The following is a 26342-nucleotide window of genomic DNA, read 5'->3' as shown; positions in this document are numbered from 1 at the left end:
GTTATTTTGTTGCTCTCCCTTCGACTTGCAAGTGTGACCAGAACGGTGCGTGAAAGTGAAGTTTGTGGTCATTCAATACAGATTTTTAAATGTATTTATTTCTTCCAAAAATTTTACTTTAAAATTATAAATTCTATATCTTCCCTTTTATATGTATCTCCCTAATCCTATACAATAGTGATGTGAAAACTTTCTTGATTCATAATAATGATTATTTTTAAATATAACTTAAAAACATATAACGTTCACTAGCCTTACACAAAACTAATATCCCCCATAAAAGAATATACCACAGTGTAATGTCATTGATCCATTCCAACCACCTCCACCACAAATGTTATCTAAACAAGCAACCGCAACTAATGACAGATGCTTATCTGCTAAAACAAGCCGAGTGCCAAACAAAGATTCAAAAGACTTACAGTTTCCCATTATTATCCCGATACTTTAGACTTTGACCTTCACATTGCTGGGTAAAACAAAAACTTGATTTAAATCGGGCGGCATTTTGCCGCTCCCATTTTCAGTTTAGTATTTTCCGTAGGTAAGATTAAATACTTACACCAATGCGGTCACATCATCCATGTTGTATTTGATAGTTGTTAAATAATAATTATTTCGTTTTAAGCTCTTTATAAATATGTCCAAGCAACCCTCCTTTGTATCCCGTAATCTGGTGGCTATCGTGATGATCCCTAGTCTGGTGGGAATCCATCTGGGCTGGAGCTACATGCAAAACAACAGGAAACTGGTCACGGAGGCAGAACAGATCGACTTGCCGCCGGTTACTGTAAGTTCATCCTCATTAGTGGATGATACCCACAAGACATGAGCTTCTTTTTCTCTAGTTTGCCAAGTTTGTGTGGAACAAAGTGACGGGAGGAGGGACTTCGGCAGAGTGACAATCCGTTTTTGTGATGACCTTAAGAAATACAATCTATTTATTGTATAGAATAATTAAAACTACATACAAACGGTATGGTACAATCAGTTGCTGGCCGACCGAAACAAGCTGGCCAGACTGGAGGTTGGGACAAAGACAGAATGAAGTGATAAAGCCACAGACTACATAAACTTATCCTAGGGACGTTGGAGATTACTGCGTGAGGGCCGAGTTTACAGTGAGGTTGTCCAGCTGAGCATTGAATAAAACATCGCTGATCAGCTTCTCGGCCACGATTCGCTGTGTGGGATTAATGGCGCGCAGTTTGCTGGCCACATTCACACCAATTGCATCGTACTCATCGTCGGCCCGATGCGAAGTGCTCGGAGCAGCAGTGGTGTAGGCAGTGGTGCCGGCATTGCCAAATAAAGGCTGGTAGTGATCTCGTCCTATTTGTATGGTGGGTACACCCTGATGTTGACCATTGGCCTGCTGAAGGTGCAGCTGCTGCTGGTGGTGCTCTAAATGGTTGACCGCCTGGATCGGAAAAGTATATTTTTTTAAGACATTTTGGAAATCGGCATTTTTCGGGGTTACCTACTTGTTGTATCTCTCGTTGGGAGTTGGAATCCAGGGAGGTTATCTCTAAGACCTTCACGGCATGCCCCTGGGCAGCCGCCGCCGCTATAGAAGTCTGTGCCGCTGCATGGGCCACCAGTTGCTGGTGCGCTTGAGCTGCTGCCGCCGCCTCGGCCGCCTGGTGCTCCTCGCTCTTAACAAGGGTTACACATTCAGCAGGCGTCACCGAAATGGTACTTAGGGTGGCACCTTGACTGCTGACTACCACATTGCTTGCCGTGGCCGCTACCTCTTCCACTTCGTCCGGGGATGTGGGCATAATGGACTCCATGTGCTGTGACTGGGTACCGGTGTGATGTGACTCGTCCTCAAACTCCATGGACTCTTCGTCGTCGAAGCTGATCTGGAGTTCTCTTTTGGGTTTCGTTCCAAGTTCGTGGCGCTTGGGTTTATGATCGGCAATAAAGAGCAGCTTGTCGTAGTACCACAAACGGGTTTCGTAGTCGTTTTTACTGGTCGTCTTGCGGAATTCCCGCCGAAATGCAGAGCGTAGAGAGTTGATTTTCCTGAACGGGTAAAATGTAGTTAGAACTCAACGAATTATTGCAAAAGAAACTCCTACCTTACTACCATCGCCCTGTCCGGATTGGGCTCCACTTCTTTCAGTTTTTCTACCAGGCGGTCGTAGGACTTGTTACGGGCTGCGTGATTGCTATAGTCGTTGTGTTTTGGCTGCCACAGACACTCTTCCTCCTGGTACTGCTCGATGAACTCTGTGAGCCAATGGCGAGAGTATGATCGCAGGTCTACGTTCATGGTCCTTTTAACGCGCTTTTATTTGGGTTTCCTCAATTATTTTCGGTTTTTGTTTTTGGTGCGTCTTGCGTGAAGTTGGCTGCGCCAGGTAGGCATGTAGTTGCCGGACCGAGAACTATCAGCAAGAGGGTTATCGATGTAAATATTTTTAAAACAAATTTTTTAAACTTAAATTAGTTAAAAAATATTTATTTTTTAACGAACTTGTTCTGCTTACAAACTCAGTATTTGTATTAAAACAATTTTAAATATTTTCTAAGCTCATTGGATATACATAAAACAGGTTGCGTGAATGTATAGAAAGATAGTCGATAATTAACTGCTGAAATGGAGGTCTAAGTTAATTAAATTTAAAATATTATTGGTTATAAATTGGTGATTCGGTCAATGAATTTTGGGCAAGCCCAATAATTTCTTTATTATAACGATAATTATCTAGATTTATTTCGTTTCCATTTGTTTAGACTTTTTAGGCTTGAACCACTGTGCGACCGTTAAATTGTTTTCTGCTTTGGCCTTACCTTAGCGCAGACTTAAACCGGCCGAAGTCTGGCAATGCCATTGGTCTGGCAAGACAGTTGAATGGTTCTCGATGTTTTTGTCAATTGCTCTTTGGAGCTTCCCAGGCGGAGTCGAAAATCGCGCGGAAAATGTTCATTAACAAAGAGAAGGCGGCCAAAATTGTGAAATAAGTTAACTAGCGGTACAGTGAAAAAGCAGCTGAGTTTTTGATAGTGAATATAAGTACGAAAAACTCCAACTGTTCAGTCCTGTTGTTGTTATTGCTGCCAAGGCCGAAGGAGCGAAAGAGAGAGGCCGAGAAGAAAAAGAATCTGTGCTAACAAAAACAAAGGTGCGTGTAAGCCCCAAAAACACACACACATATATATTTATTTTCATATATGTATGTATATAATTTGTTGTTCTCGTTATGCCCAATTATATAAGGTGTCCGTGTGTGAGTGTGTTTTGGATGTTGCAAGTGTTTAATCGGTGTAAACAAGGGAGCTAATTACTGAATTGCAAGAAGATTGGTACATAATAACCCATAATAACAGCTGTTTTCTTCCTTCTTCCCCCAACTATTCCCCAATCGGAATTAAGTCACGTAGTTGGATTCTTATAAGACTCCAAGCTTTGTAAACAAAAACAAAAAAAAGGCACTTCGAATCGAATTAATTTTCAAGTAATTAAATTGGCCAGGAAATAGCATATGTGCAAGTGTAATTTGTTTGCTATTTGCATAAATTTTCATTCGCCCAGTTGTTTTTCAAGGGGTACAAAGTCCAGTTTCGAAGACGTTGTAGCTGCTTTACTATCTGCCTCCAAACAACCCCCCACTCCCTTCGATAATCTCTTTGCTATTTATAGCAAACCATTTCCAATGCTAGAACAGAAATGAAAAACACTAGCTGGATAAACTGGATCCGTAGTAAACCTCAACCTTGATTGAGTGCAAAACGCAGAGAAAAAAGTGCACAAACACCGCCTAACGAGCTTGTTTACGTTTATCAAGCGCCGGCAACAGCAGCATCCAGTGCACAGTGGTTGATAAACGCTTTCCACAGTTCAAATTCCTTATCAAAATGTAGTTTATGGGTCATTAAATCATAGTTAAGCCGCAGACCACAAGGTGGAGTGTTTGTAAAACTACATTTTGGCTTAATTTTTAAGATAATAGAACAGTATTCTAAAAGTACAGTGAAAGCTTTTAGTAAGCATAATTGAAATTTTTAAAAATATATATTCCTTGAAATTTAAACCGTATATTTAATGGCAATCAGTCAACTAGACCAAACGACAATACATTTTCATTTATTTTTCTGGCATGTAGCATTGGTAAAATCTATAAATAAATAAAACCTATTTTCTAGCTTAGCTAAAATGATGTTTGGAAATTGCATTTTTGAAAGAATTCGGCACGATTTGTTAATTTTTTTTTACTTTTTTGAGAATTATTATTCGTATTCCTCTAAAGTTGTGAAAGTATAAAAAGGCACTTAAATTCTATCAAATTAATAAATTTATAATTATAAAAAAAAAAAAATTAAAATTAATCCAACCGAAGTTATTACAAATATGATTGGAAAATGAATATTTTTGGTTTCTACCATTAACTATGTGAATGTTAAACTGAGACTTCAATTTAAAAGTAAACGCAATATTTAAAGTTAATAATTGTGAGCTATCAACAGTAGCAACATTTATTTGTAATTATTGGCTTTAGGTTTATTTCACATTATAGATTTATTGAATATAAAAAATCAAGTTTTAAACAGGTCAGCAGATTAATAGAACAGAATGTGCATAAGTTATTATGTTTTATATTTCCGCTAAAACCATTATTGACTGTACATACAAGTATACGAATCTGTCTATAGACACCACAACCTCGTTCAAGGCTGCAGTTTTCTATTCGTTTTCTATTGCGTTAATGAACGCATTACCCTCACTCTCAAACGGTTTCCTGCAACGGCTGCTCAATGAAAAGCGTTTAAATTTAGCCACGCTCAGCTGCTAAACTTGGAAAAGTGCCCACCCCCTAGAAGCACTCACTGCCCCCCTATAAAACTAAATAGAACCCCCTTAACACACGTGTTAAAGTCCACGCATTTCGCGACCTGAGTTAGCATTTGAATATTCGGCATGATAATTGTTTTGGAGGTGTGTGCCACACATTGACAGGTATATACTATATATACCTAGTTTACTGATAATTCGGTACTGTTTGCTTTTTATAATGAGAAAACGTAAGCAACCGGTTTGGCGGTCTCGTTTAGCATTTGGTGGCGAACAAACAAAAAGAGCGAGCGGGCCGATCGATCTCTTCTGGAACACTCCTTCTATCTATTGTAAGACGCAATTAGCAGCTGGGCAAAATCTTATCAATTCCGGCTGATTAACCCAGAGAACTTGATAATCGCGGTGACCAAGTTTCGCACTCCAGGAGCAGAAATGACTTGGCTTGTGGCCCAAACAAAGTTCAATTGCCGAGTTCTAGTGGGCCAGGCCAGATAGCTTGGTTATTTTGGTTAATATTATTGGTACGCAGGCTTTTAAAAGCATTATTTAGAACATATTTTTTTGAATCTATGCCAAGGGAGAAATGCTTTTGTCAATTACGAAACGATTTTGAGAGATGAAAACTTGCATGAACTTGCGAAATGTGTGTTTTTGCCATCTACGAGCTGTGATCCATAAATACACCTGTATTAAAATAAATAATATCATCGAAAATATTTACTTTTCGCAATTCAATATCATTTGAGTATTGTTGTTTTTAATCAATGGCAGCACAAATCACTTTCCACTGAATTCCAAAAGTGGTTTTATTGTCGTGGAACTGATAACACATCAAAAAGTTATCAGGAAATTGCAACTGAGCTATATACTAACAAGTTTATAAACTATAAACTACTATATAAGCATTCTTCTTGCCAAATAAAATAATTTGCTAATAATTCTCAATGGATTTTTTTTTAGTAATTTTCCCTGCAATAGGTGATAATTTGACGAGTTTTCGTTTGCTGAGTTAAATGAGCTTACTAAAATCTGTCAATGAATGGCTTTTAGGAGGATTTACGAAATATATTTATTTGGCATTGTACACTATTAATTTGACCACAGCTGTTTATGCTCGGCCAAATAGCAAATTATGTCTCTGCTGGGAAGTCTTATAAAAGCGAAGCAATTTTAGGATAGATTGTTATAGATTAGTTTTGGCCATATTGAGCTGTTATCAGTTGTTTTGATAAGCCTCTACTTTTATGGGCCAATATACATATATTTGACTCGGATTGATATGCAAATTGATTTCAGGTTCCAGCCAGAGTCTGCGATGAGCCGTCTCCTGGAGAAGCCTAACATCGCCATGTCCATTAAGTCCACGGGTAGTCAGCTCTCGAGCACGATGACCACGGCCTCGACGACGTCGCCATCGGACTTAGAGGATGCGGACACATCCCGCACCCAACTAAAGGCATTCGAAACATCAGGAGTAGCCATCACACCCGCCACAACAGTAAGCCCCAGCGTCAAATTGACACCAAGTAAGTAAAGCTTAAAGAAATGCATTAAAGGAACTTTTTCTTATTAAAAGTTTCTTAAAAAATTGAAATTTTTAAAGTCAAAGTAGGCACTTTCATAAACTTAAGACCATTCCGAAAGAAAAAAAACTGGTAAATTTTTGTATTATTAAAATTAATATTGGAATGCAAACTACAAACTACTATTAGATACAAGGTCCAGCCATGAAGTTAGATAGAAGACTTCTAGATGAATGTCTTTGCCGTTATTGATCTATAGCATTGACGCACATATTGGTATAAAATATAGTTATTTAAAAATTCGTTTAACGTATCTTCTTGTGTCCTTTCAGTGCGTCAGAAGATCGACCAGGTGGTAATCAGCCTGATATCCGGAGCAGCGGCGGGGGCGTTGGCCAAGACGGTCATCGCCCCGCTGGACCGCACCAAGATTAACTTCCAGATCCGTAACGATATTCCGTTTTCGTTCCGCGCCTCGCTGCGCTACCTGCAAAACACCTATGCCAACGAGGGCGTCTTGGCGCTGTGGCGGGGGAACTCAGCGACGATGGCCAGGATCGTTCCGTACGCGGCCATTCAGTTCACGGCCCATGAGCAGTGGCGTCGCATCCTGCATGTGGACAAGGATGGTTCAAAGTGAGTTGTATTTTTCTGTAATTAGTATATGTATATAAATGCTGACCATCCTTTTTCTCTTTTAGCACCAAAGGTCGTCGGTTTTTGGCTGGTTCTCTGGCAGGAATCACTTCTCAGTCACTGACGTACCCCCTGGACTTGGCCCGCGCCCGAATGGCGGTCACAGATCGGTATACGGGTTACCGGACCTTGCGACAGGTCTTCACCAAGATCTGGGTGGAGGAGGGTCCGCGTACGTTATTCCGTGGCTATTGGGCGACGGTTCTCGGCGTGATTCCCTATGCTGGTACATCATTCTTCACCTACGAGACTCTTAAGCGGGAGTATTATGGTAAGAATAATATTTTTAAGCAATTTATACCTATCTTTGTAGGTTTCCATACTTTGTACTGCAGTCTTTTCTAGTATAAGCATATATATTAGTTTCTGATTAAAACCTAGACCGAATGCTAAACTTTCTATTTTAAATTGTTTATTAATAATCTTGATTCCCATTTACATAACTAGAGATGACATGTGTTGGTTTTTTTTTTTTTTTACTCTGAATGCCTTTTCGAGGGGTGTGCACAATATTATATAGTTTTAAAATGTTTAATTTACGTAACACCGGACAAGCTCTACAAATTAAATTATTCATCGTTTTAAATTATATAAGATACTTTTCTTTTATAATGATTCATTGTTTATACATGTATATCGAACCACCTTAATAATTATACAAGTGTTAAGTGAATTTATACTAATATACTTTTATGATTACTTGTAGAAAGGGTCGGCAGCAACAAGAGCAATACTCTAGTCTCGTTAGTTTTCGGGGCTGCGGCCGGTGCCGCTGGACAAACGGCCAGCTATCCTTTGGACATTGTAAGGCGAAGAATGCAGACGATGCGGGTGAATACGTCAATGGGAGATCGGTACCCAACCATCCTGGAGACCCTCGTAAAGATTTACAGGTGCGCGGTCATTTGTCTAAGGACTTTTTTAGATTTATAATTAACTTTTTAATGTTCTTACAGAGAGGAGGGAATCAAGAATGGCTTCTACAAGGGTCTAAGCATGAATTGGATCAAAGGTCCCATCGCCGTTGGCATCAGTTTCTCCACCTACGATCTAATCAAGTCGTGGCTTACAGAGGTGTCCAACCTAAGACGATCTGAAAAGTAGCCCCAACCACCTTTTACCCATAAACACCACACCAAAAACGCACTGCTTTGTTCTTAAGTCTCGTGATCGATATGGATATCTCGAGGGGATTGAAGTGCAGCACCGACATGCTCTAATTGTTAGATATTTTTAGATGTTAGTTGTGAGGGAGAAGAGATAAGAAGACACCCGAAAGCGCTTAAATTTGTTATTAAACCATAATTGATTTATTATCGCCATAAGCCGAAAGTATTTCAGCCAATAAACTGTCTGAATAATGACTCGCCTGGCACCTACTACTACTACCCAGGACCAACCTCCAGGGTTCAGCTCGTACTCTATGGTGTTGCTTGGACAATAATTTAACTCTTTTACTCCTAGACTAATGATAATGATTTATCCTTAAGCTTTTGTATAATGTGTAATTCCACCTCGATGTCAATGCGCTGCGACTGTAATAATTGCCATGAATTTAAGGGTGTTCACCAGCGAAATCATCTTATGCATATACTATGTAATTCTTGTATGTTAGTGTGTTTTTTATTACTAAATTTACAAAAATTGTTTAAACGCTGTGTTTTTCATAAATGGTTTCAAGTATTGGCGCCAAATGAAGTGCGATATGGCAACTCCAGCGATTAAACGATTACATATTTGCGGGGTGCTGTCTATCGAAATCTCTATTGGTTAGTCGCGTTCGCAAAAATTTCGAGTACGCAAAAAGAAAAACAATTTCTTTTAAATGTGTTTAAATAGTGATATAGTCTAGTTGAATTTGTAATTAAAGGGATAAACAGCCGCGTGCTGCGTGCTGTTGTTTTTTTTTATGAAAAAAGGGTTGTTTCCGCATCACCTGCTATTGCCGTAAAAGCCATAACCAAAAACCCAATCTGAAAGGTGAGTGCTAGCCCGAAAGTAGAAAAAATTAATTATTTAAAGCCTATTGATTTGACGGGGCCCATCCTTAAACCACCCCCCTCCAACAAATTGCTTGCTCTTCGCTCATAAGTGGGCGGCATTCCCATGGTCGCTTGTTGCTGCGCACAACAGGTGAAATCGAAGGACTTTCTGTTTATGTGTAGAATACACACAAGTAGGAGAAAAATATCATGAGTTTTACTTTTACGAGCCTTGAGTAACCTTGAAATTTGGTGGACAAATCAATTAAATGCAATTAATTTCCCTATCATACATATGTACATATGTGCAATGTGTGTGGGAGTTCTTGTCTGTGTATGTTACAATCAACATGCGCACTTTCATTTCGCGGCGCCACAATAATAGAAACAAAACGGGTGTAAACCCCCCATTTAATAAATATTTCTTTATTGTTATTCGCATTGTAAATTGTTTGTTTATTATTATTGGCCTACATTGCTGTTAAGTTAACAGTGTTCAATCGGTTTAAGTCTGTGCTATCCGATTTCTTAATCTGTCGTTGGTAATTTAAAGTACATTTAGAAACAAATATGGATAAATTTTAACTAAAATTATAGATAACAATTTTTCCAAAGTTATAAATTTTATAAGCCAATTTTAAATTGGAAATGAAAGTCTAATTTCTAAATAAAATAAATAGATGAAGTATTAAGTAAATATAGCATATTAAGATGTTATTGGCGTATAGCTAGGCTTCTTATTAAAATGTACTACATGCAATCATAAAATCCAATAATTAAAAATTAAAATAAGAATAGCATCCCTGGTTATTTAAAAACGTAATCGATTGCCAAAAATCCGATTTATTCGTAATGGTTTAATATATCGATACGCCATCTCATAGATATCGTTCTTCCTTGCGGCTCTAGAAACGCGTCAGTCGTTTTTTAGCCACTCGAAGCAATTGTTCAAAAGCGGACCGAATTTCAAGTGCGCAACTGGTTGAATTTGTTTAGCAAGTGCACTTTTATTTCGAGGATTCGCTTTGAAGATATACTTTCTGCTTTTGTTAGGACTCAGTATTTCTTTTAATTTCAAGTGCGTGTGCGGTTGTGCGTGTGTAATCCATCTCTCTCGCACTGAGCGTGTATATGTGTGCGTGAGGCGAGCGCGTTTTAAAAATAAAACGGCAAATACATAATAAAAAAATATCGAAGAGCAACAGCGGCAGGCGTACCAATACAAACAGACCGATACCAACCAGCCGTGTGTGTTTACACAGTGTTGTGCGCTGGTGTTTGTGTACCAAAGGTAAATAGAAAATAGGAAAAAAAAAGAGCAAAAAGGGGGGAAATATATATGTGTGGGTGGGAGGACTCCACTGCATTTGTGCACTGCGCAAAAAGAGTGGGTGGCTCTTTATATAGGTTTGGGTGGGTTAGTGGGTGGTCCTGTAAGACCTTCGTGAAGGTTCTTTGCATTTTAGCCACGAAATCAATGCACCATCGTCATGTGTTTCCACTTGAGGCTTTATTTATACACCAACTTACCATGCGCACACATGTGTGTGTGTGTTTCACGCTCCTGTTTCTCATTCTTCTTCTTCGGCGTTCATTGTTGTTTCCTGGAAAGCCCATAAAAACAAAGGCAACAAGAATTTCGAGTGCAATAGCACAAATGGCAGCAACAACAACAACGCTGATATCGAGTATATTAGCTGTTGCCCATTTCCCCGTCCCGTTCGCGCGGGTGCACTGGGAAAAACAAATTGAATGAACGCCTTGCCTCGCTTTTCTTGTTCATGTCCATGTAAACTTTTGAATGTATTCATTTGCCATATTAAGAATATATAATCTGATCCCAAAACTGTCATTTAAAATCAACATCCCAAACGTACTTTAGAAATAAAACTACCAATTAAAGTTATCAATTTGATCAATTGGTATCAGTTTTTTCTCTGTGTCTGTCCCTATCATTCTCATATTCACATGCTACTCTTGCTTTCATACGTCGCCGACTTCTGCGCGCTCAACACTTTTATCTTGCTCGTTGTCGTCGGTCGTTCCCGGCCCCTCCTCTGACTCGTCTGTCTCTACAACCTGACTTCTTGGCCTGGCTATAACCCGGCTGGCTCTTACCACTTCGGACAAATTACGATTGTCAGCGTCGCCAACGTTAGTTAACCCCTTGGCGTTTCACATTTGATAAACCAGATAGCCGTAGGCACAGAAGATTGATATTGGTCATAGTCTAGCCTCTAATCGATGGCTAAGTCGAATGGGGATTTGTGGTAGTTGTCAATAAGTTTTTTTTTTTTTTCATGTATACTACTAACTTACGCTTTTATTAAAAAATAAAATGGAAATGTCTTTTTTCTTTCTATTTAAAGAATAGAATATAGATATAATATAGACTAGACACACATGATAGATTATTAACTATATCATTAAAGTTTAGTGTTTTTATATGAAACTATGATGTGATGTATATTTAAATCAATATTTTAACTAATTAATATCAGATTTTATTATTTTTGCTTTCTTCTATAATTTCTAAGATTTAAGTCTTCTCCAACAATTTTTTTTAAATATATTTTTTTAAACCATAGAATAGAATAATTTTCTAAATTTAATTGCTTCGTCTGGCCTTCGATGTGGGTTGCGAATTAATACGCGTCAAATGTGAACATATGGAGAAAAGTTTATCGCCATAAATCCAATCCACATGTGTTTAAAGTTATTTCTGGACCTCAGATATGCGTAGTGCTAATTATTATGCGATTATGCGAATCACTATACTCGAGCGTAAGTGGAGTTCTGCTCCTTATCGGCGACTTTACTTATTTACTTTGTTACATTGACACCTCGTTATCAATGTCGCTTATTGCGTTGCATTTAATCGCTGGTGCAGACGTAAATGGAGCATTCTCAAGTCCCTCTGTATAGATTGGGTGCCTACTGTACTTACAATTATAATAGACGCTTATCGGTCGCTTTATGCTATTTTAGAGACACTCGCCTTCAATTCTGACGTTGACAGAAAGCGAAAATGCCTGGAAAACTTCAAATAAATATAATTGTTTCGCTCGTCATGTCTTATTTAGGTGACAAATTCTGTAATTTGTAATGGGGCTTTATCTTTTAAAACTGCGTTTTATTTTGTACAACTCAGTCAAACTAAAACGGTATCAGTATATAATGTTGCCTTTCGAAAAGTATATTTTTGATTAGCTTACCCAATCATAGAAATAATTATAAAGATTTTATGACTTAAAAAACTTTAAATTTTCCAAATTCTTGAAAAAGTTATATAAAAAAAATTAAAAATAATTAAATGTTACGATGCAAAGTCAACATATTAGAAGATTTGTTCTTGAAGAAGATCCATCCCTGAAAATTATAATGCAAAAAAAAATAAGTAAAGCTATATTAAGGCAATAAGTATATTTTGATAACCTGCTTGATCTCAGACAAGCAAATATGTTTTGAGCTATTGAATGTTAAATATCGACAGCTAAAATGATAAGGTTTAATGCTTTAAATATATTTTACTGAGAAATATAATGAAATTACTTTATTTATTCTGAAATGAAAAATCGAAAACACGTGCCAAATAACATTGCACTGTTCAAAGAAATGTATTCAATGACAAGTTAGTCCAATATACCCCAATTGATTCTATATATCTCGGGTATGGGAAACGAAAGCCGACAAACATCGTGCAAAATGTCAGGCGAGCAACAACGATAAATGATTACTTAAATAACACTTGGCGGGGTGAGGAGGGCTGTTCAGGGGGTGGTTGGGGCAGTGCAACGGTGAGGGCTCCATTGTAGATGTACGACGATGTACGATGTACACCTACACACATCCACAGGCCAAAGAACACTGAGGCATGCTTATTAAACTTTTATGAGCGCAAAAACAAATACCACAAACGACACTCTCCTCACACACACAAAATCGTGAGTGTGTGAGCGTTGTTTATAAAAAATTGAATAAGAAAAATATAAAATGTACGGCTGGCTGGCACAAATGTCGAAGTAGCAGAAAGCAAAAAGCGAAAAGAACAGCCAAGAACAACAAAGGCCAAACCCTCGCTCTTGGGTATTTTATTTGAATTGAGGGTTTTTTTTTTTTTTAAATGGTCAGGAGTAGGTGGCCACCAAAAGGGGCCGAGGAAACGGTAGTGGGGCCCAACCACAGCTTTATACCTCACAAAGTTACATTTTCCGCACTTGAGTGCATGACGAATATTTAAATTGGGATATGCCTCACAATATAGAAACATTTTCCATTCAATATTTTATTTTCAATATTGTAAATATTTTCAAAAATTTATATTTTAGTGTTAATAACTTAGTGTAGATAAGGGTGGGGCCTAACCGTTCCTAATTGGGTAAAGGTCATTGAAGTATATTATATAGTTAAGCTATAGTTTGTACCAGCTGTTCTCGTTCTAAAGTTTTTATAATATAAATAAAAATATATATTATAGACTTAAACCTATAGAATAAGAGCATTTAACTATTATGCAATCAACCAATCCACTCATACGTAACAAGTTTCCGTGCATAGAGGTATTACTGTCTCACCCGTTTGTCTCACGTTCTATTATACGTAGCTCTTAACCGTCTTATCAGCATGCCGGGCTGCTGCCATAAAACTTTCCACTTGCGGCACTTGGATTCCTTAAAGCTTTTCAGTTCGCATGAAAATTGGGATCTTTTCTATCTGGCCATATCTTGTTTATACGCCCACTTTGCAGATAACACGTTTTCCAGAATTTTCGCTGTGGCAATACGCCAAATTGTGTGTGCATACTACTTTTAGAGGGGATTATTCTCAATCTGTATCTGCAGATTGTTTATCCTAAAGATTTCGCAGAGCAGATATAAAAAGATAAACAAAGTTGCTCGATGTATAGTAACGTTTGCTTGGCTTTCAACGCCCGGATGAGTCATCTACCCAAATGCTTATCTTAAACGCGCCTATTTGGCCTTTTCTAGCTCAGCATTAATCACACAGCTAAAAGTGCAATTGGGCTATTTTGTTATTCCCCTCGTTTTCTATACTTCTCTTCCTATCTTTTACTTTATTTGTTTGTTTGTGATTCGCTTTTTGTTTGCCGGACGGCAGCAAAAGCAAGAAAGCTAATTTTTTGTGTGGGCAGCTGGCCGGCAAGAGCTTGTTGACATATAGATACTCGTGTGTGCAGAGATACAAATTTATACGCCATATATACTGACAAACAGTCCGTTGGTCAAGAATGTATGTATGCCATAACAATTGGCACTCAATTGTAATTGCAGATAACTATGAACTGTGCGGGTTTTCCCTCCGGCGAAACGCTGAATTGACTTATATTTTTCTTGGATCCGCTGCTTTACATACCCCACGAACGGATGCAAAAAAGCTGCCCAACCAGTTCGCTTTTCACGGCAACAGACAAACCACTTTCTTTGTATGCACAGGTTTTTCATTGTGAAGAATTCAAGTCTCAAGGTCGCTTAAGGCACTGAAAGATTAGATCCACGATGAATCTTGGAAATCAATAATTTCTATTATTTATTTAGTAAGCAGTATTTTATAAGATGCATTTAAACTGTCCTATTTCCGGGGCAAATCCAACAATTTGTTTAGCTTTTGTGTGTGCGAATATATATAGTATATTCATTGGATATACGGCGATTCTCCGAACGCTCGCCCAAAAGATAGACGTCAATGCAAATTCAAGTTTTGCAACTGAAAACATTTTCGCTGTCGAGAGATCGAAATGAATTTATACATACATTAAAAAAAATAAAATGAGTGAAAAAAGCTTCGTTCGTTACACATTTGTTGTGGTTGTGGTTGGATTATACTTGTGTTTGCGTGTCTGACGCGCTTTTGAGGTCTGTTTGGGGTATACACGTTTTTAACCCCCTGAAGCCGGCCAGCCTCGGGGTTTTCTTTACCATTTCTACCTCTCCATTTGGCCCATAAGCCCCAGTGTGGACATGTGTGTGAACATTTACAATGCCGTATAAATAACGCCGACTATACTTGTACGGCTGCAACTAAGTAAACATAGTATATTTCGCAGTCTGCCTCTTTGGGCCCCTCCGAAACTATATAGATACATAGATAGATGGTCTATATGGCGCTATAAATTGCTAATGCCGGCAGTGCGGGTGAGAGGAATCAGTAGGGGGTTTGGTAGGTAACTACCGGTTATCGCGGCTTTTGCGGTGAACTTAATGCCGACTGATGTTATAATGGGATCTCAAACAAAGAAAAAAAAGAGAAGGCATTATAATAAAAGATGATTTTCTTTACAGATTCATTATATTTCGACACTCAAAATTACACATTCTCTCTTGTGCAACCATACTTTCCAACTAGTTCCGAGAATTCAAGCAAAATTTTTGGTTGAAATTTATAAGTAGGGGAGGTAGGGGATAGGAATTATAAAAGAATTTATATGATTAGTTTTTTGTTAGAGTTTTAACAAAAAAAGGGCTTATCGCAGGAAGTCGGATAACAACATTGAAGAAAACAAAATAAATGAATCTCAATGTTCATTTAGATTTCAAAAGGCACTTGAAATTAGAGCCTTAATCGTTACTATACTTTTTATCTTTGAACCAGTTAACTCTATTGTTCCATTCTGTCTCGAATGAAAAGATAATTAGTTTGTTTTATTCAAGCATTTTTCGCAGTGAGACTTTTGCTGACGTCACATAGCTGAAGATATTTTTCGCTTTTAGCGCATTCAATATCGAAACTTAAAAAGCCGCAAAACTTTTTTATCGCGCCTGGGTCTGTCCCTTGGTTTGTTTTGCTTTTTTATTTTGTTTTTATAAAGCGTTGCTGGTCGTGCGGAAGGCGAAACAAAAAACTGGATTTTTTTTGGAGCAGCATCACAAGCACAAGATAAGTCCAGAACCGAAAAAGGATTTTGCTCGTTATCAACAAGTTCTGACTAATCTACGTTCATGAGGAGCAATTTTGGAATTTTATCAGAATTAAGAATGTGCTATGACGACGCTATTAGGACATGTGCCTTTTATTGTTGAAAGTGCGCAAATATTAAACTTCCATGTAGAGCAGGTCCCAAATGACAACACACTGGTCAAAATTGCGCTGGTGGGAATTCCTGGGGCCCCTCGAGGAGGGGCGGTGGGCCACCCCGCCAGCCATCCATGCATTTTTGACTTTAATTATGGCCTGCGGCTGGTTATTATTTTCGTTGATAATATACACCAGCGTTTCCAAAATTATGACTCTCATAGAGGCTATGCGTGTACATTAACATAATAATTCCATTAACCGAATTTCATAATTATAAGTTTATTGGCAGAAGTATTTTGGCATATTCGGTCGGATGCTTTGCAGTTCCTAATAAACAAAAACTCCAGCCGCTTTTCCTCGAAGCCACCAAGGGCTATTTAAAGTTAGCAAACTGACCTGATAAGTTGTTGAGTTGTTCGACTAGTTTTCCACCTAATCCATACCCAATCTTTCATGGCAATTGATTCATCAATTCCTTTGGCCATCGCGTTATCAGAACATAGTAATAATATGTGAAATATAGCAAATTTCCAGCAAACACTGATTATTCTAACTACTTCAGAGTAATTTTCATATCATTCTTAATGGTTCCTAATTCTTACTTTGTCATTCTCGCTTTGGTCTTATCAAGTGAAAAGTTTGAGGTATAAAAGTAGAGAGTCAAATTAGCCAGGCCCTCAGTTTTGTTCCTTAAATCGATCGGTAAACACCACTAAAAACGCATCAAATTGATTACGTATACCTTTTGTTTATTTTTTTTGTGATTTATTATTGTTTTGCTGGGAAAGCGATCCCCCAAATGTGACAGTACTAAGACTAGACTATCTGTTACAGAGACATATTGTTTGTAAACAGTCTGCGTGCATCCACTTGACAGCCACTCAGATAACCCAACTGGGATCAGGGAGACTTCCCTATAAAGCTGGTTAATCGATCCGAGAAATCAAAACATCCGTTTGACCGAGGTTTTCCTTAGGTTCAGTTTCCCCGAAGCTTTTCCATTGATAACCCTCCTTGTGGGTGATTCAACTCACAGATGCAGTTGTGTGTTTGTAGTTAATTTGCAGGTTTTCAAGCTGATAACAAGTGGAAAAGTACTTCTAAAGACCGGCATGTGATGGCTCCTAATAAGAACAAACAAAAAACTTTTGCTAACTTGACGGAGTTGCTTCCAACTGACTTGGCACATTAGAGGCAACAGAACCAAACCAGAACCTTGAACTACTTTGGTTTGGACTAAAAAGTGCCGAAGGGCAGAAAAAAGAAACAGCAGCGCAGCATTAACTTATGAATAGAAAGAAACCTGCCTGCGAGTGTGGAGGGAGTACGAGTATATAAAATTTCCTCACAATCATATTGGTTCCATCTACCTAAGTTGCTGCTGACTGACTCCCCTGGCTTCCATACCTAGTGAGCCGCACATCCGAATTCGGTTCCTTGGGGGGCAGGTATATCGTCGCGACCTGTTTTGATCATCCACCTCTCCTTGGTCTGGTCCCTTTACTTGGGCTGCATTTTCGGGCCTGTTTCGGTCATTAGATCCTTATCTAATTTCGTTGCCTGGACTGGACTGGAAATGGACTGGTTTGCCTTGTTTACACCACTCTTTCAACTTCTTCGTTTTCTTGGGCCATTCATATTTGCTACGTGAGCGTTGCGCTGGCCTTTTTTCCGGGTAACTACAGAAATTAGCGTATCGACCACAAAAGCAAACACGCTTCGGCTCGGGTTTGGTTTTTGTTTGTGAGATTGGTTGGTTTGGCTTGTGAGTCTGGCTGGACCTGTGTCTGGGTTACCTTACCTTACCATACCGCTCATTTACGGTCACGTTTCGACGGCAAGAAACTGTCGCCGGTTTTGCGGGACAAGCCTGCCCAAGAATCGAGACAGCGCAGGAGAAGGGCTCGGCCTGTTGCTACCAGGCTGCCTTATCAGCATTATTTAGCATGGCCATAAAGAGTCATATTCCCCACGGATCGGACTCACCCGGTGGTGCAATTAATTTTCACACCTGTTGTCCGCAGCGTCTCGAATTCACCTCACGCGTTGTTTTGCTTCGTTTTTGTTTACTTTCTCACTTGCGTGCTAGCTGGTTTTTCTCGCTGTGTTTGCCATTTGCAATAATTTTTTGTTATGGTAATTAAAGGCTAAAGCCGGCCTAGTGAATGAATATTCAGCTTTTTACTGTGCTCATAAAGTGATGTTCTATGACCTCACGTTACGGCTGGTGGATCTGCTTCCTCCTCTGTAACTCCTAAGTAATTATATTTCTATTACGCAAATTGAACATATTCCATTCCTTCTTAAGCTCATTGAAATATTTTAGTCTGTTTGCTTATATATTGATATATAAAGCCCTATTATTTATAGAAATCTTAAAAATAATCTCAATTGAAACAATAAAATTTATTCACTAGAAATCCTTTAGTTTTGAGTATATAAATATAGTAAATACAAATATATATATATATATATATATATATATAGTTATAGTGCAAACAAACATACTTGATAATAAAGTGTAATATTTCGTGAAGGCTTAACAAAGATGTCTTATTGATTAAAAATGACTTTACCTTTCGCTATGATACAAACGTCATTCAGTTTGTGTGCATTTTGTTATTTGGCCGAGGGGAGACCCCAAACCTTGATAGATTATTCAACAATTGCGTGCCTTTATGGGTATACAATGTGGAGTACGAGCTGCAATGCAAATATTATGAAAAGTCGCATTTGGGTTGCATCCCAATAAGTCCCTCAAAACCAAACCGTCATCACATCACATACTAATCCAACATTAGGACACATTATCTTGCCAAAACCTTGCACTTACCCTCATGTACATATGCTTGTGTATTTATAGTTTCCTCCTAACCATACTAAGTCCAAACCAAATCAGAAATTCACGATCTTTTTCGCATGTATGCGAATGAATTTTATGGACGCCTCAGACTCATTTGCCTGTGGAAGCCAGCTGGACATTGATTGGGCCAAGAGCCTCATCAAAAAGTTCCAAAACAAAAACTGAAAGCGAACAAAAATCAAAACCCCAAACGTTGCACTGATCACCATATCCATTCAGCTGACACAGCTAAGCATCCAAAATCACAATACCATCATCATATACATTGGGTAGAGAGCAAGATTATGAGCCTGTGGAAGCGCATCTCCAGCCATGGCGACTGCGAGCAGCGTATGGCGGCTTACTACGAAGAGAAAGGTCTGCTCGAGCTGCGCCTCTGCTTGGCGCCCTGGATCGAAGACAGGATAATGTGAGTAGAGTAGAGATTTGGGAGTATTGGGATGACTTAAGTCAGCAACAGGATACGATTAAGTCCGTTCAAATCTATTAAGAATATGCAATATAATGTGGTCATTTTTATATCCCTCACAGGTCCGAACAGGTCACACCTAACTCCACTGACCAGTTGGAGCGCGTGGCCCTTAAGTTCAACGAAGATCTGCAGCAGAAGCTTCTCTCTACACGCACCGCCAGCGACCAGGCCCTCAAGTTCCGGGTGGTGGAGCTCTGCGCTCTCATTCAACGCACCTCCGCCGTCGAGCTGTACACGTATCTGCGCAGCGGCCTACAAAAAGAGTTGCAGTTGGTCACTGAGAAGAGCGTGGCTGCCACAACAGGCCAATCAATGCCTCTCAATCCCTACAGCATGAACAACACACCCATGGTTACCGGCTACATGGATCCCAGTGATCTGATGGCGGTATCCAACAACTGCAATCCAGCAGTGGTCCAGGGGATTGGTGCTATCCACAATGTGCAAAATGCAGGCGGTATTGCTTCCCCCGCCCTTGGAATGGTCACTCCCAAAGTGGAGCTGTATGAGGTGCAGCACCAGATTATGCAGACACTCAATGAATTCGGCAACTGCGCTAACGCTCTCAAGCTGCTTGCCCAAAACTACAGCTACATGCTGAACTCCACATCCTCGCCGAACGCGGAGGCTGCCTACAGAAGTCTGATCGATGAAAAGGCTGCTATTGTTATCACAATGCGGCGCAGCTTTATGTACTACGAGTCGCTGAATGAGATGGTCATACACGAGTTGAAAAACTGGCGCCACCAACAAGCGCAAGCAGGAAACGGAGCTCCATTCAATGAAGGCTCTCTGGATGATATTCAGCGCTGCTTTGAGATGCTCGAGACTTTTATCGCGCACATGTTGGCTGCCGTTAAGGAGCTTATGCGTGTACGTCTGGTCACTGAAGAGCCAGAGTTGACACACCTCCTTGAGCAGGTGCAAAACGCTCAAAAGAACTTGGTCTGCTCGGCATTTATCGTGGACAAGCAGCCTCCGCAGGTGATGAAGACCAACACACGCTTTGCGGCCTCCGTGCGCTGGCTAATCGGGTCTCAGCTGGGCATCCATAACAATCCGCCCACAGTCGAATGCATCATCATGTCAGGTAACATTAAGAACGGATTCCTCCTGATTAATATATGTGACTTACATTTTATCCGTTTTATTCACAGAGATCCAATCGCAGCGGTTTGTTACGCGCAACACACAGGTTGACAACAGTAGCTTGTCCGGCCAATCATCGGGCGAAATACTGAATGCATCTAGCACTATGGAGTACCAGCAGAGTAACCATGTTTTCTCTGCTAGTTTCCGCAACATGCAACTGAAAAAGATCAAGCGAGCCGAAAAGAAGGGAACCGAGAGCGTCATGGACGAAAAGTTCGCTCTGTTCTTTTACACAACAACTACGGTGAATGATTTCCAAATCCGGGTGTGGACCCTGTCACTGCCCGTGGTGGTGATTGTGCACGGTAATCAGGAGCCTCAGTCGTGGGCTACTATTACTTGGGACAATGCGTTTGCAGAGATAGTTCGCGATCCCTTCATGATTACCGATCGCGTTACCTGGGCTCAGCTGTCCGTTGCGCTTAACATCAAATTCGGATCCTGCACAGGCCGTTCTCTGACTATTGATAACCTGGATTTCCTTTGTAAGTTGAATATTAAATATTTTTTCCCGAGCTGTAATAATTCTTATTTCTTTCACAGACGAGAAACTCCAGCGTGAGGAGCGCTCTGAGTACATTACGTGGAACCAGTTCTGCAAGGAGCCCATGCCCGAAAGGGCGTTCACCTTCTGGGAATGGTTCTTTGCCATCATGAAACTCACCAAAGATCACATGTTGGGCATGTGGAAGGCTGGCTGCATCATGGGCTTTATCAACAAGGCCAAGGCTCAAGATGATCTGCTGCGTTCCGTCTATGGTATCGGCACCTTCCTGCTTCGCTTCTCTGACAGCGAGCTAGGTATGTAAAAACCATTTATTTAATAGTTTTATAGAGTGACAAGGTTTTTGGAAATGCAGGTGGAGTCACCATCGCCTACGTTAACGAAAATGGACTGGTTACCATGCTGGCGCCATGGACTGCTCGTGACTTCCAGGTGCTGAACCTGGCCGATCGTATTCGCGATCTGGATGTGTTGTGCTGGCTGCATCCCAGCGATCGCAATGCGAGTCCCGTGAAGAGGGACGTCGCCTTTGGCGAGTTCTATTCGAAGCGTCAAGGTAAGCTTGCAATCCCGGATAACACGGTCCAACACTCCTAATCAGAACCTGAACCACTTGTTCTAGATCCCGTGACAGGATATGTGAAGAGCACATTGCACGTCCACGTTTGTAGCAATGGGGACAATGGATCTACTAGTGGAACTCCGCAACATCATGGTGCGCAGGAAAGCATGCAGTTGGGAAAGTAAGTTTTGGACGCCGATGCCACAGCTAATACACCAAATCGACCGCCAACAACAACAACAAAAAAAAAAAAAAAAAAAAAAAAAAAATTCATTTGTTTAGTATTGAGTTTATCATTGGCTTGACTGCTTGAGTAGAGAGCTAATCCTTGGCCTCAGATGATCGATAAAGCCTCTATTGTCGTGGCTGATCGGCCTTATTTTCTCTGCTTATTTGCTTTACTTTACTTTGATTGATTATTTTTGTTTTTGACAAAAAGTTTAATCAGATTGCAATACTTTGAATTCTAAAAAAAAGTCGCAAAGGGGCAAAAAGACGAATCCGAATGCGATTGTTCCTTACTAACCCAAAATTGAGGATCCTTTGTTAACGAACTAATAAAATTAATTGGAAACTCGGTCTGAGCTCTTTGATGAGTTCTCCTTGTCACTTGACTCTACTTTTTGTACTTACACAGAAACTTACCTACCCTACTCTTTGTTTATTTTCATTTTCAACTTTTTGCGGCTAATGATTTTTGGGTGACGGTTCAGTATCTCGCCATCAACTTTCTATAGCCCAGCACGACCTGAGGAATCAGATTCCGATGCTAGCGATGCCGAGGTCCTAGAGAGAATTGTGAATTGTGCTGGGCCCAACGATCCTGTGATAAATGAAATCAGTAATGCCTTAATGAAGGTCACCTATAGCCAGTACGTTTACAATTATTGATCATAAGCTGTGCCATCGCCTTTTATTCAGACTGATGGCTGGGCATTGGGCGCTATTTGACTGTGCCACTTACCGAAAGGTATAACATTTAATTAAGATTCGCATCAAAAGTCACTCAATCCAGATCACTGCAACCCGTTCGTCGGTTGATATCTCCCGAGCAGTTCGTCCGCATACACTCACGCCCTAATAGAGCCATCTTCCTAATTCCTCAAATCGAATAGTCGCTGGCCGCATCAAAATCATTCCATTGCATCGCCACATCAGCAGCACATGCTAAGAGTCACCTTCAACAGATTCATTTATATCAGATGGGCTCTCTAATGAGATTACTAACTTTATACGTAGTCGTTTGCCAACTAGTTTTAAGACTTTTTAACCTTATATAATGAACTTTGCGTTTTGAGAATATTTTTATTTTTACCCTTTTGTTCAAAGTATTGCCATCTTTTTAAACTTTTCAGCATCAACTTCAATGATTATTGTAAGAAATCAAAATCAATGAAATCTTCAAAAACATTAAAAATATGACCTCTAACCACTTACCTTTATCCTCTTCTATATTTCGCTTTGAAAAGCAGCTTGCAGAATAGCACCATCATGCACCTATAAATCTGAGTTAGCCCAATAACTGATTTTGGCAGTTTCAGATTGATAAACTTAAAAATTACGGAATACATTTGAAAAATGTTTAAAACTGATTACAGTGTTAGATTTAAAAATTCCTGCATGCCCTTTTTGAGGGTTTATGTTTGATAATTTGCATGTTCGTTGCTGTTGTAAGTTTTAATTACCATTTTAAATCCGTTTGATGTTATTGTTAATAATTTTAAATATTAAGTGAACCGGTCACTCTTAAATGTTAGGCTTCCATAAAAGCTTATGCAACATTTCATAAAGTCTCAAATTTTCACTTAGCTTCTTCGCACTCTGTCATTTCATTCTTATATGGCCATTCCTACATCTAATGCATAATCCCTATCTAATTTCCAAGAACCCAACGCATGATTTTGATTTATTTAAACAACCCTGTCGTATTATTATTTTTTATTAATGTTTTTCCTTTTCTGATTTTTACACAACTTTGTGCGAAACCTATTTTAGTGGTGACTTCGGAATGGCGGATTTCGATACGATTACGAACTTTGATAACTATTGAAAATATAACTATAACCACTATAGAAGCCTATGTATAAACAAAATCTGATAAACACCTAAACGTGTGCCGCTACCTTGGAAGTCCGACGATGATGTTAATGCCACCTCAACGATTGCAACCATCTGGCGCATGACTCATTGTGCTATTCGAAAGTTTTATTTAATGTTATCTAGATGTAATTATTAGATTTGGGAATGCATCGTAGTAGAAGGTTTTGATTGGTACGTATTTTATCTCTTGATATTGTTACGCTTAAAGATGCACTAACCTTATTGTTTTGCATTTCGGGTCAGAACGTCAAAGATAGATTGAAATAAGTTATAGTTAAATGTTTATTGATAAGCAAAGGATTAGAGAATTTGTTGTATTGTAACGAAGAGGTTTATTATGCTACGTATTAAATGTTCAATTAATTGTTAAACGTATTTTGAAAGTTAATTGTCCTTTTACGCTATTTACACACAATATACACAAGGAATTTAGAGAAAGTAAATGGACTCCGGCACGGAAGTAAGCTGGTTTCAATGGTCAAGGATCCGATAAGTTATTAAGACTAGCTAGAAGAGAGTTTAAACTCCGCACAGGGAACGATACGAAATTACGAATTTACATGCAGATTATCTATATATTTATATATACGTATATATATGTACACATGCGGGCTTTCTCGTCGCAGATGGTGAAACTATTTTTGAAAAGAAAAAACAAGTTACAAGCTACAGATTTTAAATGTTACTCGTGTACCTACTAATTGCTGCTAAGGACTAACTATATTTCGTAGGTTTTGATTTTGATAAATTTTAAAGTGAAATTTTACCTTTGTCCTTGCAGCTTTTTGTGAAACGCCAAACCACAAGAACAACATCTTCAACCACAACAACAACAACAACAATAAGATCTACCAGCGCAATGCATGCATATTGCGACACCTCAACACACAAAACACAACCAACATTAGACACAGCCAGAACATTGTCCCTATCGTGATTATGTGATTGTGTCTGACTTATGCAGAATTTATTAGAATTTCTGTGTTGTATAAACTTTTGGAATGTGTCCCCCGCATGTTATTCGTTTTATATTTTTATATATATCTTTATATATATATATATATATATATATATGTATACATATAATTTGATTTTTTGTACGAGTATGACGAGTTCGTCTGTTTACGTTTATGATTATGATAATGACGAGAGAATAGGTTTAGTTAGTGAGTAACTATTTGTTGAATCTAAATTTTTGATTTTGATTTTAATTTTAAACGCCTAATTTTAGAACTTTATAAATTTAAAAATTACATCGCTTGCTAAGATTATGTTAAACGAAAGATGAAGAGAAATCAACGAGAGCAGAAACGTAAGAAATGTTGCGTTTAATATTTTAGTTCTAATCTAAGTAACAATGTGAATTGCTTTATGTAAAAACCCCTCCTTTATTGGCTTCCAAATGCTGAAAATGCGCAAAAATTTTAACCATTCAATGTATATTAATTTTTTTTTACAACTTGTTTGTTTGAGTCATCAGGGCAGAGTTTGCAATGCATTTCAAATGCGACAAATGCGATTGCCTTTTTAGTCAGTTATCAGAGACGCGAGGAGCACACAGTACGTTTTGTATTTAAGCGCTCGTAAACATAATCATTTATGTAAACAACAACAACAATAACAATAATAACACAACACTACACTTAGCTTTGTACGTGAACCTTAAGAATTTTATAAGACTTAAGTACACCCCCAAAAAATAAATAAACAATTCAATAAACATTTGAAACACTTAAATGCGAATGGAAACGGATTTCCTCTTTTTGTGTGTACTCACAGAATTTGCGAAACCAAATGTAATATCGTGTACGTACGTAAAGTTTTTAATGTTTAATTGTGAAAACTATCGCACACATACACACACACATTCCCCAAAAAACTATACACAGACACACGAGAAAAGCTCGCCAAAAACAATTTTGATATTTGGATACTATTTGAATGTCCTTGTGTACTCACTGTGTACTTGAATTAATTGTGTACATTGTGTAAGTGTTTTAAATGTAATTTCAAACGCTAATTGGGTGTGCAATTTCTAAAAGTAAAGTGGGAAATAACTAAAGAACTATTCTTGTCAAAATGGCCAATAAAGATTTGATTTTAAACATTTAATTTGTGTTGATTGTTTCTTTATTTGTCCAAGAAGTTAATATCACAAAAAGCCAGAGGAGCTAAAGGGGGAGGGTCCACCGATTTAATTCTTGTTGGAGCAGCACTTGTCCTTGGGTCCGTTCTTGCAGGAGCACTGGCACTGCTGACTGCAGGCGCAGTTGTCGCCGCACTTGGTGGTCGAGCACTGACAGTCTAGGAATTTATTTTAATAATGAGCATCCACGTTGGACTTTCCTTCAATATTTTTGTATACTTACTTGTTCCGCAAGCCTTGCAACCCATGTTTGTGTTTTTATATATATTATCTATGAAGATATTGAAATGAACTTAGTAAGAACTTTTTAATGATTGTAGTTCAGCAGACAAGCCTTCTTATAGTATTTCCTAATGCTTTGCGCACCACCAAAATCTAAAAAATTCTTATCAGGGCGTGCGCAAAGTAGCCTTATCATTACCGGGCAAAAAATCATTATGTTTTTGCGCACGTCGATCGCGCGCAATTGCACACGGCTTCCTTATCTTATCAGCCAGCACGGCCCATA

General features: G+C 38.8%; 5 protein-coding genes across 13 annotated transcripts; 3 read left to right on the top strand and 2 right to left on the bottom strand.

Moving 5' to 3' along the window:
• The first annotated feature begins 568 nt into the window (after positions 1-568).
• Positions 569-979, top strand: LOC108117039. The gene is made up of 2 exons (XM_017229209.2): positions 569-790; positions 849-979. The coding sequence occupies exons 1-2, from the start codon at positions 641-643 to the stop codon at positions 900-902; spliced, it is 204 nt and encodes a 67-aa protein (XP_017084698.1). The 5' UTR covers positions 569-640; the 3' UTR covers positions 903-979.
• On the bottom strand, positions 919-2378 carry LOC108117038. The gene is made up of 3 exons (XM_017229208.2): positions 2085-2378; positions 1485-2028; positions 919-1420 (listed from the first exon to the last, which is right to left on the bottom strand). Exons 1-3 carry the CDS (start codon positions 2276-2278, stop codon positions 1097-1099), a joined length of 1062 nt encoding a protein of 353 aa, XP_017084697.1. The 5' UTR covers positions 2279-2378; the 3' UTR covers positions 919-1096.
• A 493-nt stretch (positions 2379-2871) lies between these two features.
• On the top strand, positions 2872-8673 carry LOC108117135 (mitochondrial coenzyme A transporter SLC25A42). 2 transcript variants are annotated; one of them, XM_017229390.2, is made up of 6 exons: positions 2872-3131; positions 6098-6327; positions 6657-6960; positions 7026-7291; positions 7727-7913; positions 7977-8673. In XM_017229390.2, the coding sequence occupies exons 2-6, from the start codon at positions 6117-6119 to the stop codon at positions 8122-8124; spliced, it is 1116 nt and encodes a 371-aa protein (XP_017084879.2). In that variant the 5' UTR covers positions 2872-3131; positions 6098-6116; the 3' UTR covers positions 8125-8673. The 2 variants fall into 2 exon arrangements, with proteins under 2 accessions (XP_017084879.2, XP_017084880.2); XM_017229391.2 differs by lacking the exons at positions 2872-3131; positions 6098-6327 and adding an exon at positions 6494-6600.
• Positions 8674-8781: 108 nt separating this feature from the next.
• LOC108117134 (signal transducer and transcription activator) lies at positions 8782-25800 on the top strand. Of its 8 annotated transcripts, none has more exons than XM_017229383.2 (10): positions 8782-9000; positions 18898-19306; positions 19429-20459; positions 20527-21006; positions 21065-21322; positions 21382-21582; positions 21628-21769; positions 22302-22460; positions 23584-23859; positions 24470-25800. In XM_017229383.2, the coding sequence occupies exons 2-9, from the start codon at positions 19182-19184 to the stop codon at positions 23636-23638; spliced, it is 2451 nt and encodes an 816-aa protein (XP_017084872.2). In that variant the 5' UTR covers positions 8782-9000; positions 18898-19181; the 3' UTR covers positions 23639-23859; positions 24470-25800. The 8 variants fall into 8 exon arrangements, with proteins under 8 accessions (XP_017084872.2, XP_017084873.2, XP_017084871.2 ...); XM_017229384.2 differs by lacking the exon at positions 8782-9000 and adding an exon at positions 9915-10293 and having other exon boundaries at positions 21649-21769; XM_017229382.2 differs by lacking the exon at positions 8782-9000 and adding an exon at positions 9915-10293.
• Positions 25801-26318, bottom strand: LOC108117136 (metallothionein-4). The gene is made up of 2 exons (XM_017229392.2): positions 26058-26318; positions 25801-25992 (listed from the first exon to the last, which is right to left on the bottom strand). The coding sequence occupies exons 1-2, from the start codon at positions 26080-26082 to the stop codon at positions 25883-25885; spliced, it is 135 nt and encodes a 44-aa protein (XP_017084881.2). The 5' UTR covers positions 26083-26318; the 3' UTR covers positions 25801-25882.
• Between the last annotated feature and the right edge of the window lie 24 nt (positions 26319-26342).

Source organism: Drosophila eugracilis, unplaced genomic scaffold (assembly GCF_018153835.1).
Source record: "Drosophila eugracilis isolate 14026-0451.02 unplaced genomic scaffold, ASM1815383v1 contig_440, whole genome shotgun sequence".
Lineage (NCBI taxonomy): Eukaryota > Metazoa > Arthropoda > Insecta > Diptera > Drosophilidae > Drosophila > Drosophila eugracilis.
The sequence above is the reverse complement of the archived record's forward strand: the minus strand, read 5'-3'. Positions and strand labels throughout refer to the sequence as shown.

Bases quoted from the DNA above. Each gene is read 5' to 3' on its own strand.
- LOC108117039 (XM_017229209.2), top strand. From the start codon at position 641: ATGTCCAAGCAACCCTCCTTTGTATCCCGTAATCTGGTGGCTATCGTG. The intron at 791-848 runs GTAAGTTCATCC...CTTTTTCTCTAG, and splicing joins TCGACTTGCCGCCGGTTACT to TTTGCCAAGTTTGTGTGGAA.
- LOC108117038 (XM_017229208.2), bottom strand. From the start codon at position 2,278: ATGAACGTAGACCTGCGATCATACTCTCGCCATTGGCTCACAGAGTTC. The intron at 2,029-2,084 runs GTAGGAGTTTCT...TTACCCGTTCAG, and splicing joins GACAGGGCGATGGTAGTAAG to GAAAATCAACTCTCTACGCT. The intron at 1,421-1,484 runs GTAGGTAACCCC...TTTCCGATCCAG, and splicing joins CCCAACGAGAGATACAACAA to GCGGTCAACCATTTAGAGCA.
- LOC108117135 (XM_017229390.2), top strand. From the start codon at position 6,117: ATGAGCCGTCTCCTGGAGAAGCCTAACATCGCCATGTCCATTAAGTCC. The intron at 7,292-7,726 runs GTAAGAATAATA...GATTACTTGTAG, and splicing joins TCTTAAGCGGGAGTATTATG to AAAGGGTCGGCAGCAACAAG. The intron at 7,914-7,976 runs GTGCGCGGTCAT...ATGTTCTTACAG, and splicing joins ACCCTCGTAAAGATTTACAG to AGAGGAGGGAATCAAGAATG.
- LOC108117134 (XM_017229383.2), top strand. From the start codon at position 19,182: ATGAGCCTGTGGAAGCGCATCTCCAGCCATGGCGACTGCGAGCAGCGT. The intron at 21,323-21,381 runs GTATGTAAAAAC...TTGGAAATGCAG, and splicing joins CTTCTCTGACAGCGAGCTAG to GTGGAGTCACCATCGCCTAC. The intron at 21,583-21,627 runs GTAAGCTTGCAA...ACTCCTAATCAG, and splicing joins GTTCTATTCGAAGCGTCAAG to AACCTGAACCACTTGTTCTA.
- LOC108117136 (XM_017229392.2), bottom strand. From the start codon at position 26,082: ATGGGTTGCAAGGCTTGCGGAACAA. The intron at 25,993-26,057 runs GTAAGTATACAA...ATAAATTCCTAG, and splicing joins TTGCAAGGCTTGCGGAACAA to ACTGTCAGTGCTCGACCACC.